The sequence below is a fragment of the Triticum aestivum genome, chromosome 4D (assembly GCF_018294505.1).
Source record: "Triticum aestivum cultivar Chinese Spring chromosome 4D, IWGSC CS RefSeq v2.1, whole genome shotgun sequence".
Taxonomy (NCBI): Eukaryota; Viridiplantae; Streptophyta; class Magnoliopsida; order Poales; family Poaceae; genus Triticum; species Triticum aestivum.
Window position 1 is genome coordinate 501,450,927 of NC_057805.1, and position 16,297 is coordinate 501,467,223.

Sequence of the window (16,297 nt, forward strand, 5' to 3'; positions counted from 1 at the left end):
TAGGCCGCTCCTCCCACTAGTTCTCTTGGTGATCTTTGTCCCGAAAGATGAAGTGTTGGAGGATCACTACTTCAGTACGCGTGGATACCGCAGAGGGGTCGTCTACTTTGACTCTCGACGAGTGGAAAATTCTCAAGGTTGTGAGGTATAAACCTAGTTGCGGGAGTCATTGGATCACCACCAACATCTTCTTCCTCTCTAATGCGTTCTTGTTGGCGAGATTGGATCTATCCATCATCTTCATAGTGATCATGGGCTTGATCATATACCATAAAAATTGTTGCACAGTACGTTCTCCTACACCAATTGACGGTGTCCCGATCGAGGGGTCTCTCACCACGTCGGTTCCCTACCTCATGGGTCGGGCTAAGGACCCCTAGGTCGGTTCCGTCCCGGGCCACATTTAGCGGCCCACGGTGAATTATACGAAGACTCTGGAAGACATGGCATACAATCCGAAGATACCGGAGCCATGGAGAACTCTGCCTCCACCGACATAGCCGAACAGGATCTGTAACCCTAGGACCCCTGGTATGTTGTATAAGCCGGGGGTCTGGCTCATCGATAGGACAACTTACAATCCCTTGATATTCCATGTACTTTGTACACCCCCCAACACAATATATACAAGCAGGAGTAGGATATTATCTCCATCGTGAGAGCTCAAACCTGGGTAAAACCTTGCTCTTTGTTACCATCTAGCTCAGTTGCCTAGCCTGGATACCCAACCAAGGGACCTACCGAGTTTAGCTCCAAAAGTGGTGGCCCATGCAAGTCCCGCCAGGTGAACTCATGAGCTTGATGGGAGTCAATACCAGAGTTCAGATCAGTGCCGGCACGATCTAAATGTCGGGCCAGATGTTCGTCTTTGGCGTCGCTGACTCGACTAGTCACCTCGGCCAGGTTGAGACCTACACTCCAGGCCAAATCGTCAGGTTTGGCAACCTGGAGCACTCTGCGGACTCCCGTGGAGAGCTGATCCTCCCGGGTTTGGCGTCACACAAGGTCCAAGAGCAGTGGGACCCGGTCCTCTCATACTCAAGGATCCACCGGAAGAAGTGGAACTTCTCAACCCATCTCATCATCACCAATGCCGAGGAAGGATCTCACCGGAAGAAGCCGGATTTCTATTCTGATTATTCCGGCCGTTATTTTCCAAGAAACTGGAAATTTTGAAACCCGAATAAACAATCCAAATCTTACATTCTTAAGAAGTTGGTCCCAATTCTCTCAACATGCAAAGTTTCCACCTCAATGTCCCACTAAGCAATGTATTTAAGACTTCTCTTCTACTAAGCCATGCAAAATCTACCACGTAGGCACCAATTATCTCAACATGCAAAGTCTCCACCTCAACGTCCCACTAAGCAATGCATTTAAGTTTTCTCTCTCACTAAGCCATGCAAAATCTGCCACATAATTGAGTCATGCATTTAACTTTACATTCTTAAGAAGTTGGTCCCAATTCTCTCAACATGCAAAGTGTCCACCTCAATGTCCCACTAAGCAATGTATTTAAGACTTCTCTTCTACTAAGCCATGCAAAATCTGCCACGTAGGCACCAATTATCTCAACATGCAAAGTCTCCACCTCAACGTCCCACTAAGCAATGCATTTAAGTTTTCTCTCTCACTAAGCCATGCAAAATCTGCCACATAATTGAGTCATGCATTTAACTTATAAATTACAATTATTTTTGCATTAGTATATGCATATAACACTGCCACATCATATATTCATGTTAGTCATCCTTCACATTTTTGTCAATGACCATTTTAACTGTAATTTAAAATAATCATTCTATTTCTAAACACTTTCTTTTATTGATTTCAAGCTTATACTTTTTCATTAGACTTAGCAACTACTTACGCATTTTTTTAGCAAATTTACTGATACGTCTCTAATGTATCTATAATTTATGAAGTATTCATGCTGTTTTATTATCATTCCTCGATGTTTTACAATCATTTTATAGCAACTTTATATCATTTTTTGGGACTAACCTATTGACCCAGTGCCCAATGCCAGTTGCTGTTTTTTGCTTGTTTTTTACATCACACGAAATCAATATCAAACGGAGTCCAAACACCATGAAACTTTTTGTGGATTTTTTTTATTGACCAGAAGACCACCAATGGGGCAGAGCAGCACCTAGGGGGTGCCCCGAGGGGGGCACAACCCACCAGGGCATGCCTGGGGGCCCAGGCGCGCCTAGGTGGGTTGTGCCCACCTCGGTGGCCTCCCGCACCCCCTCTTTACTCTATAAATTCACAAATATTCCAAAAACCCTCGGGGTTAACCTAGATCAGAAGTTCGGCCGCCGCGGGCCTCTGTAGCCACTGAAAACCAATCTAGACCCCGTTCCGGCACCCAGCCGGAGGGGGAATCATCTCCGGTGGCCATCTTCATCATCCCGGCGGCCACCACGATGAGGAGGGAGTAGTCCACCCTCGGGGCTGAGGGTTTGTACCTATAGCTATGTGTTTAATCTCTCTTTCTCTCTCTCTCTCTCGTGTTCTTGAGATGTCACGATCTTGATGTATCGCGGGCTTTGTTAATATAGTTGGATCATATGGTGTTTTCCTCTCTCTATCTTGTTGTGATGAATTGAGTTTTTCCCTTTGAGATTTCGTTGTTATTGGATTGAATACTTTTATGGATTTGAGAGCACTTGATATATGTCTTGCATATGAATACTCATGGTGACAGTGGGGTATCATATTGATTCACTTGATATGTGTTTTGGCATTCAACTCGCGGATTCTCGCGGTGACATTGGGGTAATCTTTCCGTAGGGGTTGATGCACGTTCTCGTCTTTGTTTCTCCGGTAGAAATATTGGGGCACTCTTTGAAGTTCTTTGTGTTGGATTGAGTATTATGAATCTGAAACTATTTGGTGTTATTTTAGTATGAACTCTTGGATAGATTGATCGGAAAGAATAGCTTCGAGGTGGTTTCGTACCCTACAAACGATTTCTTCGTATGTTCTCCGCTATATAGGAATTTTGGAGTGATTCTTCGTTGCACGTTGAGGGACGGTTATATGATCCAATTATATTAGCACCGTTGAGAGATTGCACTAGCGAAAGTCCGGACCCTAGGCCTCATTTTCAAGCATTGCAACACCGTTTTTGTGCCCGCTTACTATTTGCTACCTTGTTGTTTTTATTTATTCAGATTATAAAAATATATATATTTCTACCATCCATATTACACTTTTATCACCATCTCTTCGCCGAACTAGTGCACCTATACAATTTGCCATTGTATTGGGTGTGTTGGGGACACAAGAGATTTCTTGTATTTGGTTGCAGGGTCGTTTGAGAGAGACTATCTTCATCCTACGCCTCCCACGGATTGATAAACCTTAAGTCATCCACTTGAGGGAAAATTGCTACCGTCCTACAAAACTCTGCGCTTGGAGGCCCAACACGTGTCTACAAGAATAAAGTTGCGTAGTAGACATCATTTACGTCAACAATACGTGAAGAGAGAGAGAGAGTCATCCTCACTACTCATGTCCAATTTTTCCTCAACAAAGAAGAAACCCACGTGGACAACTGCAAGGAATTTTGAACTCACATTATGTTACTTATGTTGCAAAACTATTTTGCAACAATAAACTAATCAAGTATAATAAATCTCGTATATTTGTATTTCATGATCATATTGTTACTTGTAATATTCACGTTCCACATAAACAAGTATCATCTAACCATATTGCCAACAATTCCCGCAGCAATGCACGGGGAATTGTCTAGTTATATATGTAGACGAATAGTTTTGCAATACACATTGTATTGATGGGGTGCTGGTGCACGAAGTGAATATCGAGCTCAATATGTTTCGTATGTCGATGGTGCACCGGGTTAGCGGAGAGGTAGTCCGCGCTGACGTTATCATAGTAGACAAGAGTGGCCTTGTGAACGTCACAAAGCAACTCCTGGAGTAGCTGACAGATCCAAGAGCACTCGGCCACGGCGTTAGCCACGGCCCGATACTCTGCCTCGGCGCTGGAGCGGGAGACCGTGGGTTGCCGCTTCGATGACCAAGAGATCAACAAGGGCCCAAGAGATACGCAATAGCTGGACGTGGAGCGTCGAGTGTCGGGGCAGCCGGCCCAGTCGGCATCCGAGTAGGCAACGAGGTCGGTGGAGGCGGAGGCCATCAGGGTGAGTCCCAAGGACATGGTGACGCGTATGTAACGGAGAATATACTTCACCAAGGTCCAATGAGAGTCACATGGAGCGTGCATGTGGAGGCACACCTGCTGGACAGCGTACTGCAGGTCGGGTCGAGTCAGCGTTAGGTACTATAAAGCACCAACAATGGAGCGATAGAACGCTGCATCGGACGCGAGAGACCCCTCCAGAGCAGAGACCTTCGCCTTCGTGTCGACAGGGGTGGGCGCCGGCTTGCAGTTAAGCATACCAACATGCTCCAGAAGCTCATGGGCGTACTTCTGCTGATGCAGAAAGAAGCCGTCTAGTAGCGGGGCGCCCCCCCCCCCCCCACCCTGTGCCTACTGCTGCGGCTGCTGCTGGCGGCGGCCCCCGCCACCTTGCGGCTGCTGGGGAGGTGCGGGTGGTGCAGGCGGCAGCGGGAAGTAGCCGTCGGGCGCGGGTGGTGCGGGCGGACGAGGCGTGGCCGGTGGAGCAGGGCCGCCGCGGGTGGTGCCGGCGGCGAGGGCGGTGTGCTGGACCCGCTGCTTCAGCTTCGTTATCCGGCGCTCCTCAAGTTTGAGGTACGCGACGACGCGCTAAAAAGTGGGTTGCGGCAGCAGGGTGAGGTTGGACGCCGCGTTGCCGAAGTCCTCGTTAAGGCCGGCGGTGAGGGTGCTCAGCATGAGGTCGTCAGAGACCTTGGCGCCGATGTCGCGAAGCTCATCGGCGGGCATCTTGAGCCTCATGCAGTACTCATCGATGGATGGAATTGTCCTGGTGACAGCCGAAGAACTCCTACTGCAAGAAAATAAGGCGTTGAAGTTTGTTATCGGTGAAGAGCGCGTTGATCTTGGCCCACACGGCGCAAGCGTCGTCGCCCTCGGCGACAACCGTGTGGAAGATGTCCTTCGAGACGGTTTGGTAGAACCATCGGATGAGCATGGCCTCGATGGTGGACCACTCCGGATCGCCCCGCATGTACTCGCTGTCCACCGAACCGTCGATGTGCTCGGTGAGATAGTACTCGCGGAAGATGAGGTTGAAGTATGTCTTTCACGCGTAGTATGACGTGTTGGAGCTGTCGAGGCGGACGGGGACCCGGGCCTCGATGTTGAGGTCATGGATGGCGGCGGCGGAGGGCTCGGGGCCGGCGAAGGGGTTCGACGAGCGGGTGGTGGAGGAGCCTGGGGAGGACATGGCGGCGCGGCTAGGGTTAGTGTTTTGTGTTGGGGGTGGTAGGGGAGGGCGGCAGCGGCGGGTGGCGCGGCTGCGACGGGAGGGGAGGTGGCTGCGGCGGCTAGTGGGAGGTGGCGGCACGGCGAGACAGGGGCGGCGGCGGCGCGCGCGGAGTGGAAGCTAGCGGCACGGGGCGGCGGCGCAGGAGGGAGAGGCGCAACGGCGGGGTGCGGCGGAGGTGGGGAGCGGCGGCGGCAGCGCGTGGGAGGGGCACGGCGGCTGTGGTGGCGGCTTGACCCTAGGTTAGGACTTTGAGAAATAATACCATGTAGACGAATAATTTGGCAATACACATTATATTGATGGGGTGCTGGTGCATGTACCTCAAAAGAAGTGAGCACGTAATACATGCAACCCAATATAAGCCGAGCAGCGACCCCTGGCATGTGAAATACAGCGAAACGCGAGGCGCAGCGTGGCCGGGATCCCCTCGGCCTGCGCTTGTCAGCTGGAGATGAGTTTGTTTATGTTGCGCCACCTCCTCGCCGGTCTCGTGGGCGCCTCCGCACCCCATCACCGCCAGCAGCCAAACCAAACCAAATCCTGACACACCAAGAAGGCGCACGGCGCACGCACGTCCGTCCATCCATCCATCCATCCATCCACAAAGCCAGCCAAGCGAGCGGGCGGGCGGGGGAAAGGAAGGAAACTCAAGTAAATATCCCGAACAAAACCTGTTGCCATCGGTGGATGGCCTCCGTCTAATCGTCCTCCGTGTCGATTTGCTCCCCCCACACACGCGGAAGGAACAGAAAACCATACCCACCACCACCCCTACCGTGCCTCGCCGCGCCGCGCCAGTCAATCAACCATCCAGCCAGCCACCCAAGCCAACCAATCACCCCCATCCCCCCTCCATCTCGCGTGGATTAATGGATCTCCGCCCCGCCCCGCCCTGCTCTCTCGCTTGCTAGGAACCGTAGCTGCCGCCAGCCCAGCCCACCCCGCCCGATTCGGAGCCGCGCCGAGGGAGAGGGAGCGACATGGGGCTCCGCAGGAGAGGCCCTCTGCTGCTGCTCCTCCTCCTCGGCCTCGTGGTGGCCACGGCCGCGGCGGCGGCGGACGACGCCTCCGCCTCCGAGGGCGACGCCGATCCGCTCTACAGGTGAGAGATTTCCGCCCTTGTTTCCCCGTTGGCAGTTGGGGGCGGTTCCTGCACCTTGCGTCTGCCTTGCTCGGTCGCCTCTGATGCCGATTGCGTATTGTGGAACAGTCTCGACGACTGTTAGAGTCTCATCTTCTATCTACTAGCACTATCTTCTAGCACATGCTGTTGATTGCTTGATTGATTAACGTTGATACTAGTACTAGTACTAGTACTGTGGTTTCTGGGGAACTGCAACTAGTTTTGTAGTAATTAGAGCTGGGAATATTTGCCCGCACTGTGTACTACTACTACTACTCCCTCCTGACCAAGGAGGAGGGGAAAACGAGAGAACTTAATATTTATTTGCTAATTAATAGCATTGCATGCAATGAACTAACCACTGCATGTCGTGTTTGGTAGTCTCAAGTTATTAAAAGCATGCATATCCACATCTCTTATTGGTTGATATGTCAAGAAACAAGAAACGAGGTAGAAGTTAATGCACCGCACCTAAGTGTTTTGGGATTATTTGGTTTTCGTAAGATGACTTACACACCTAGACGGAGGGAATACTACTTTCCTCCGTCCCGTTGAGGCAAGCTCCAGAGAGGACGATGAATCATCAGGGTCCGCGGATATATATATTTCAGCGATATATGTTTCCTTACTGTTGGCCATACGATCGACCATGTCGGTTCAGTGAGTCCGTGTTATGGTTCGCGTGATCCACGCGCAGCCATGGCAAGATCTCGTGTTAACATTGCCAGCATTGGATCTGAAAATCTGTGTATGAACGCTCCATTGGATGGTTGAATCCCTCCCTATTTCTCTGTGGTGGGCTTGCACTTGCAGCCATGCGATATTCAGATATCGAATTCAGCAATATTCAGAATTTCAATTTCAGGAACATTAGCAAGGACAAAGAAACTCGGGGGAAACTCTGTACCGTCTTTTCACCCACTACTGTATTTGGCTTTGTGAAGATGTGCTGATTTGTTCATACAGTTTGACCAGCAACCAACCAGCATGCTAGTTACTCATGTTTTCCTTTTTTTTACCAGAGCTTGCTTCGAAGAATGTCAAAGGACTGGCACCCTGAAAGAGGATTCTATTAAACACTGTGTTGTGCCGACCGATGACCAGCCTGCTGACAAGGCATGGTACGCGCACGAGCCATTGTACCTGCAGTGGAAGGAGTGGAACTGCAACAGCGAATGCCGATACCATTGTATGATGGAAAGAGAGCAGGAAAGGGAAGAGCTTGGGCTAGGGCCCGTCAAGTATCATGGCAAATGGCCTCTCAAACGTGCTTCTGTATTTCAGGTACCTCTAGCTCCATGTTACTCTTTATGTCTTCATCAGTACCACAGTTAAAGAATTTTCTGTCTCATGTTCACTTACTTTTACTTGCTATTGCTTCATTTTTCAGGAACCTCTTTCTGCAGCTCTGTCTGCCCTGACTCTTCTCGTGCAATTTAACGGATGGCTATCGTTTTTCCTCTTGCTTTCTTACAAGCTGCCTCTTAGGCCAGAAACTCATGCCACATACTACGAATACACCGGGTTATGGCACATTAACGCGCTCTTGGCCTTGAATTCATGGTTCTGGTGTGCCATATATCACAGTTGGTAGGTTCAGTCTAGCAGTCTGCGTTTTCAGATAAGTTGTCTGTCGGCAGTTAATTAATCCAGCTTGGCCATCTCTATTACAGTGATACTGCTTGGACAGAAAAGCTGTACCTGTCATCAGCTGCTGCTTTTCTTGGCTACTCCCTCATCTTGGCCATACTGCGAACTTCGAATCTGAGGGATGAAGCTTCAAGAGTGATGGTTGCAGCTCCAATTCTGGCTTTTGTGACAACCCACATTTTGTACCTCAACTTCTATGAACTCGACAAAGGTATTCCAAATTCATGATAACTTGTTTTGCTTCTGCACGATCATAGAGAAAACTATATGCAGTTAAATTCTGAGACTGGTACTTCCTGGTGGTAGTGCTGGAAATTTAAAAGCTTGGTTGTCCTAACCTTCTAATTCTGCAGGCCTGAACATGAAGGTTTGCACTGTTATTAGCGTTGCTCAGCTCCTTCTGTGGACAGTGTGGGCTGCTATCACAAGGCATCCTTCACGCCTGAAGGTCGTCTTTGTTGCCATCGGCGGTGTCCTCTCACTATACCTGGAAGCCCATGATGTCCCTCCGCGATGGGGATATGTTGATGGACACGCAATCTGCCTCGCCATGGCTATCCCCCTGTCATACCTCTGGTGGAGCTTCGCCAAGGAAGACGCTGAGATGCGCACGGCGGCAATTATGAAGAAGAAACGATAACGGGCTTCGCCAGACCAAATACTTCCATCTTTGGTGGCGAATCTGTGAAAACTTGTCTCCACTCATCCAATGTAAAGATGAGTTTTTCATTGTAAATTTAGGAGATCTCGTATGTGAATTACTGTTTTTTCCATGCTACTTTTTGCCTCAGCTCAGGAGGTTTACATGGTTTGAAACTTGTGATAGCCCTTTGTATTTCTCTCATTTACAAGCCAATTGAGTGTGTGCTAGGTTTGTTTTCATCTCTTTTAGATGCACTTACTGGAAGCAGTTCTGATCTCTATGGATTCGATATCGTAACATGATCTTATGCTTTTGTTTTGATTGATTATAGGATGGTACTCCCTCCGTTCACTTTTATAAGTTGTTTTGGATATTTCAATATGGACTGCATACAAGCACACTAAGGGCCTCTTTGACCCCTTGGGATTCTCTAATGCGGGAATAGAAAAAACACAGGAATAGAGTGTCATGTCCTTTTGTACCCTATGTGATTTGGAAGAATGTTTGATAACATAAGGAAATCAGGAAAAACAAAGGAATCCAACAAAGAGGTTTGAGTGGATTAATTTTTTTCTCCAAAATGTAGTACAAATGGATCCTATGGAAAACTCCTAAGGATTTCAATCCTACGAATCAAACAACCATCATAGGAAAAAAATCCTAAAGATGCAAATCCTCCAAAAATCTCAAACAACCATCATAGGAAAAAAAAACCCTAAAGATCCAAATCCTCCAAAAATCCCACTATGAAATTTCTTTCTATCAAAGGAGCCCTAAAAAGCGTCTGTATTTATTACATATGTCGAATCAATGAAATTGTATTATTATTATTATTATTATGCCTGATTTTGTAGACAAGGACTGCATTTAGACACATACAAATCCACATCGTGAGTACATATGACTGAAGAGGACTATACGTGGACACAAAGGAAGCCAGGACTTGAACTCAACACCTTGGACCCTGATACCATGTTAAGCTTCATGCACTAGCCAACGCAACCAAAAGTCCAACATGATGGAAAGGGCTATTGCAATCCACGTATATTGTAGTTCTAGAACGGCCACATAAAGACTGGTTAGGCTTAGCACTGAACTACATACAATCAACCTAAATGTGTAGAGATAGCTAAAGACGCAGCCCGTTGTATAACTCTAAATATGTTTAAGTGATGAGTAAACAGAAAAACTAAAAGAGGGGAGCAAAATAATGGATGCCTCATTGAAAAATGAACACATGACAATATTTACGTTGAACAAAATAGAGACCAAGATGGTAATCTATTTAGTAGCAATCCTGAATGCACCTCAAACACACCAGATCTGAAATATTAAGTTGACAGACAAAAATGCCGAAAAGGGGAAGGCAGAGCGTTCACAAAAGGAATGAAACGAGCAGCTCAGCTCAGCTCATACATATGCCAGTCACTACCACATAGCGAGCTCACTGCACCATCTCCATGTCCTTGAAGTACTCATGCTCAAGAGCCTGCCTGGCCGTGATCCTCTTGTTTGGCTCGAACCGAAGCATTTTCTGCAAAGAAACAAGAGGATAATACAGTTACATTACATGATGCCATGTCCACGGTCGTAGGTGGGTGTCTTCTTGACTTACCGAGAGAAGGTCCAGGCCAACAGGTTCAAGATTGGGGACAACGGTTGCAAGGTCCTGGAGATCATCAGTGAAGGTTCCAAAAGGAATGTCAATGACATGATATATATAGGCCACTATAAACGTACTTGCCATGAGCGTCTAATGAAAAGTTTAAGCGGTGGTCTCGCACCTCTGCCTGCCACCTGGGGAAGGCGGACTTGTAGTCAGGCAAGGAGCTCACGCCTGGCCAAGTTTGTTCATTTGGAGTGCCCAGTACCCTTCATTGGATAACCAGAACGCAACACACAAATCAGATGAGTAGGCAAGAAGTGCACTCAGAACATGAGAAATTGAATAGGAGGGCGTGGCGAGATCCGAACCTGAATATCTTAAATAGTTCATCAATCTCAGAATCGCCAGGGAACAGTGGTTTCTGGTTCACCATTTCTGCAAAGATACAGCCCACTGACCACACGTCAACTGGTGTGGAATACTGCCTTGCCCCAAGAAGGATTTCAGGAGCTCTGTACCATAATGTTACTACCTGAAAAATACTTGGTCAGTTGATGTGGCATGAAATTGGATAGATATAAGATGAGCTTGTTTAGATGCAAAATCACATGTACACTAAGAGCAAAATAGCATCAACAAATTTATGACAAAGATTGCCCAGGACAGTTTTCATGGCCCCATGTAAACAAGTAACAGAAGAAAAGTACCTCATGAGTAAATGTACGGACAGGAATTCCAAATGCTCTTGCTAAACCAAAGTCTGCAAGCTTCAGTGCATTAGTACGCCGGTCTATCAATAAATTCTGAGGTTTCAAATCTCGATGAAGAACTCTATGAGAATGACAGTAAGCAACGCCGCGGAGTATCTGATAGAGATATGACTGGAGAAAGAAGAAAACAGTCACATACTCACATACCAAGATGCAACCAGAAGTTAATGCATTTTCTGAGTCAAACATGAATATGCTTGAATGAAGGTGCAAAAACAGCAAAACAGGATGTAGCGCTTGCACTCATTCTTACATTTATTACTCTCTGTATAAGAGTATAAGTATCTCAATAAAGTAATGTTGCATGAACTTGATGTTTACCTACACAACTCGGTTGATCTAAAATGTGTTGCAACAATTCATATTGTAAGCAAACTCTTAACATTACCTGCAAAACTATATGCCAACGAACAGGTAATACTAATAAGAAAATAATATGTCAAGAAATGTGCTAACTACTTTGATCAAAGGACCACAGACCATGGCTGTCAGAAGTGTTTGTTGAAGGACACGGTGCCAGTTCTGTGTGCAGTAAGTAGTTACACAAAGACAGCAAGCATGACACAAATGGTGCCCACATGGAGATCATACAGTGCTGGGGTGATGGTGGTGGTGTCACACTGCCAATCATTTATAGCAACAAACCTACCACTAAACAGTCAAGACATGTTTTATTTACAGCTTGCAGGAGTTACCATAGAGCAAAGAGTGTTGTACAGTACATCTAATTTGAGGAGGAGATAGAATCTGCTGGCCAGCTATCGTGTTCAGTACTAGAGCCCAAGGCAGTCCTGGAAAGCAATATTGATTATCTGTTCCTATAGTGTAACCATGTTACCCAGAGCCATGTACTAACATTGTTGAAAGTTTGAGACAAGGTTAAAAAGAACTCCAACGTTCACTTTGAGATCTCAGAAATTCCCACATTAAGCAGATAAAATAGAGAAAGATTACAGCATTTATTTTGGTTGGCCCAGTTTATAACGGTGAAGACAATGCAATAAATATTGAAACGATTACATTTGTAGAAGAAATACACCTACATTTCCAACAACAAACAATGCATTTGTAAAGCAAACACAGCTCTGTTTTCAAATTTGTAAAGAAATTTAGCTAGTTCAAGAATAATAAAGTCTATTCTTACCACAACAATGTAGGTACAGTGTAACTCTAAAGTAAACATACATATATGCCCAAACATCACATGTGCATATAACCTAAATACCAGTGACATTCAGTGCAACAAGTTTAACAATGAAAGACAAACATATCTCTGAGTCAGACATGAATATGCTTGAAAGAAGGAATAAAAACAGCAAAAGAAGATGCAACACTTGCACTCGTGTTATATTTATTACTCTCTGCATATAAGTATAAGCCTCTTAATAAAGTAACATTACATGAATTTCATGTTTACCTATACAATTCAGTTGATCTAAAATGTGTTGCAACAATTCATATTGTAAGAAAACTCTAATGTTACCAATACTATATGCCAAGGTAGGCAATACTAATCAGAAAACAATATGTCAAGAAATGCACCAACTACTTTGATCCAAAGACCATAGGCCATGGTTGTCAGAAGTGTTAGTTGAAGGACACAGTGCCAGTTATGTGTGCAGTAAATAGTTACACAAAGACAGCAAGCATGACAGAAATGGTGCCCACATGGAGATCATACAGTACTGGGGTGATGGTGGTGGTGCCACACTGCCAATCATTTATAGCAACAAACCTACCGGTAACAGTGAACACATGTTTTATTTACAGCTTACAAGAGTTACTGTAGAGCAAAGAGTGTTGTACAGTACATCTACTTTGAGGAGGAGATGGGCTCCGTTGTGTGCCAGCTATCGTGTTTGGTACTAGAGCCCGAGGCAGTCCTAGAAAGCAATGTTGATTGTATGTTCCTATAGTGTATCCATGTTACCCACAGCCATGCAATAACATTACTGAAACAAGGTTAAAAAGAGCTCCAAAGTTCACTTCGAGGTCTCAGAAATTCCCACATTAAGCAGATAAGATAGAGAAAGATTACAGTGTTTATTTTGGTTGGCCCAGTTTATAACAGTGAAGATAATCCAATAAACATTGAGATGACTACATTTGTAAAAGAAATACAACTACATTTCCAACAACAAACAGTGCATTTGTAAAGCAAACACGGCTCTGTTTGCAAACTATTCATTTTTAACATCTGTTGGGACAGGAATTCAGCTAGTTCAAGACTAATAAAAGTCTGATCTTACCACAACAATGTAGGTACACAGTACCTCTAAAGTAAACAATACATATGTGTCCAAACATCACATGTGCATATAACCTACATACAAGTGAAATTCAGTGCAATAAGTTCAACAATGAACTAGCACACGCAAGGCAGACAAGGTTACTTTTCCCCAACTGTGCATACTGGTTTACGTTAAGTGTGGCCCTAGTGAACAGCAAAATGGGTACTGTCCTGCCATGTAAAACACAGTGACATAAGAAGACAGGTGATGCACCATATACGGAGGCACAAGACGTAATGTGGGTTCTGCATGTGTCTTGCCTTGAACAATTGTAGAACATATGAGAGCCAATAACTCTTTTATACTAAACAAGAAGGCACTGGACTAACACTGCCTGCTATACTACAAGTTCAAAACCAAGAGCTATTTCCTCAGTTACATTACCTATCCTGCTCCACACTTTCATTGTTCTATGACAAGCCCTTCCCAGCACTACCGAGTTGTATGGCATACATAATCATTGATCAAGACTAATAAAAGTCTAATCTTACCACAACAATGTAGGTACGCGGTACCTCTAATCTAAAGTAAACATACATATATATCCAAACATCACATGTGCATATAACCTACATACAAGTGACATTCAGTGCAACAAGTTCAACAATGAACTACTGCGCAAATACAGACAAGAGTACTTTTTCCCAGCAGTGCATACTGGTTTACGCTTAAGTGTGGCCCTAGTGAACAGCAAAATGGGCACACTGTCCTGCCATATAGAACACAGTGACATATGAAGGGAGGACAAACCATATACGGAGGGCACAAGACGCAATGTTGGTTCTGCATGTGTCTTGTCTTGAATAATTGTACAACATACGAGAGCTAATAATTCTTTTACACGAAACAAGAAGGCACTAGACTAACACTATGGCCTACTACAAGTTTAAAACCAAGAGCTATTTCCTTAATTACATTACTTATCCTGCTCCACACTCACATTGTTCTATCACAAGCTCTTCCCAGCACTACTGAGTTGTATGGAGGCATACATAATCATTGATCAATAACAAACAAACAAATGTTGAGGCAACTTAATACGGAAAGCAATAGAAGCAAGTCACGGTCATACGCACGACAATGTCACATTGCTCACCTTGATCAAGGCGGGACTCTTGGCAAACTCTGGACAGGAGTCCATGAACTTCTTCAGGTCCAGATCCAGGTACTCAAAGACAAGCCATATGCGCTTCTCGCTGTGGACAACATCGTGCAGCCTGCGAGCGAGGAATGGGCAAAGCTTCTCAGCATAGCGACAATGCAAACCATCTACTAACACTCACCCTATAAATAGATGAATAATTAAATAGCAACATCACTGGCAGTAGCACATTTCATAGGTTCTAAATCCGGCATATTCATTTACTGTTGCATAAAAGCGAAGGCCATCCATCTCCATCTCGACTTAATGCCCACTTCAATCAATCAATCAACTAACCAATCAATCAAGCAGTTAATCCAAGCTAGTTGAGGCAACCAATGCCCGATCCTAAATAAATAAACAAATCCGGAGCAGGTAATGAACAAGGTCAATGCAAATGCAAACAAACTAACAAACGGGGGGAGGAGGAGGGGGGGTGAGGGACGACGCACTTGACGATGTTGCCGTGCTGCATCTCCTTGAGGAGCGAGATCTCGCGGATGGCGGTGGAGGGGACGCCCTCGTCCTCCTGCTCCAGGCGGATCTTCTTGAGCGCGATGGTCTCGTTGGTGGCCCTGTCCCGGGCCTTGTACACCACCCCGTACGTGCCCTCCCCGATCTTCTCCACCTTCTCGTACTGCAAGAACAAAAACAAGATCGGATCGAATGAACCGAAACCCTCGTGTCGCATCAATCCGCACGGAGGCAGATCGCCCGCTCGCGCGGCGCCGGTTACCTGCTCCATCGGGGGGGTCGGCGTCCAATGCTACGGCGGCGGCGGCGGCGCGGGCGGCGGAAATGGACGAGGAGGCGGGAGGGGGGAGAGGGGGAAGCGGGGGAGGGGATCACGGGGAGGAGAGGCGGGGGAGAGCGGCTGCGGCGGGCGAAGCTGCTGCTGCTGCTGCTGCCGCCATTGGGGGGTGGGGGGAGGGGGGAGGCGTCGCGCCGTTGGGGGGTGGGCTGGTCCTCCTCGCTCGCTTCTGTTTCTCGCTTTTATCTGCTGTGTTGACTGGAGCCTGGAGCTTTTCTCATTCAGTCCACCCCCACACCCTCCCTCCTCTTGGTAGCTTTTCCTATCATCTTTGGTGGGGGTTTTGTAAGGGTTTTCTCCTCTTTCCCCTTCTTTTTGTTGGACTGGAATGGATCTAGTGAGGCTCCTGCTATTTTTATTTGCCCATGTGGAATAAGATTAGGAATATTTGGCTGAATCTGAGCCGTGTTGTTGTTGTTGTTTATCGTTTCATGGACCCTCTCTTCGATGCTACCATTTGCATTGTTAAGTATGATATGTCACGTCTTCTTGCTTGCATTATCATGGCGTGTTGAACTTGTGCTCGGCTCAATTAGCAAGTAGGTATTATAAATTGATTGGATTGCGTGGTTTTCGTGGGTCTAGCGAGGCTGTTTAGTGCATTATTATGTCGTATTGTTTTATTGACTCTTGGGGCCTCTTTTGTGTTATTATCTGGGTTGTCAGGATGTTTACTGGATGGTGCCAGTAAGACAGGTTACCTGTTCTTGCATTCATAGATACTGTATTGAATTTGTGCCCAGCCCGATTATTACACTCCCAGTAAGTGCTATAACTTCAGTGGACCACACGATTTTAGTTGGTCTACCGGTGCCTGAACCTTGGTAATCATTGGAGATGCCTCACATGGAATTTGTC

The 16,297-nt window shown here is 46.3% G+C and overlaps 2 protein-coding genes across 2 annotated transcripts; one reads left to right on the plus strand and one right to left on the minus strand.

The window, feature by feature from the left end:
• Positions 1-6,086: 6,086 nt before the first annotated feature.
• Positions 6,087-9,059, plus strand: LOC123099044 (post-GPI attachment to proteins factor 3). Its single transcript, XM_044521156.1, has 5 exons — positions 6,087-6,506; positions 7,550-7,811; positions 7,918-8,117; positions 8,201-8,388; positions 8,531-9,059. The coding sequence occupies exons 1-5, from the start codon at positions 6,385-6,387 to the stop codon at positions 8,815-8,817; spliced, it is 1,059 nt and encodes a 352-aa protein (XP_044377091.1). The 5' UTR covers positions 6,087-6,384; the 3' UTR covers positions 8,818-9,059.
• A 960-nt stretch (positions 9,060-10,019) lies between these two features.
• LOC123099045 (cyclin-dependent kinase A-1) lies at positions 10,020-15,506 on the minus strand. The gene is made up of 8 exons (XM_044521157.1): positions 15,365-15,506; positions 15,081-15,265; positions 14,584-14,704; positions 11,134-11,307; positions 10,795-10,958; positions 10,605-10,692; positions 10,436-10,489; positions 10,020-10,354 (listed from the first exon to the last, which is right to left on the minus strand). Exons 1-8 carry the CDS (start codon positions 15,371-15,373, stop codon positions 10,265-10,267), a joined length of 885 nt encoding a protein of 294 aa, XP_044377092.1. The 5' UTR covers positions 15,374-15,506; the 3' UTR covers positions 10,020-10,264.
• Between the last annotated feature and the right edge of the window lie 791 nt (positions 15,507-16,297).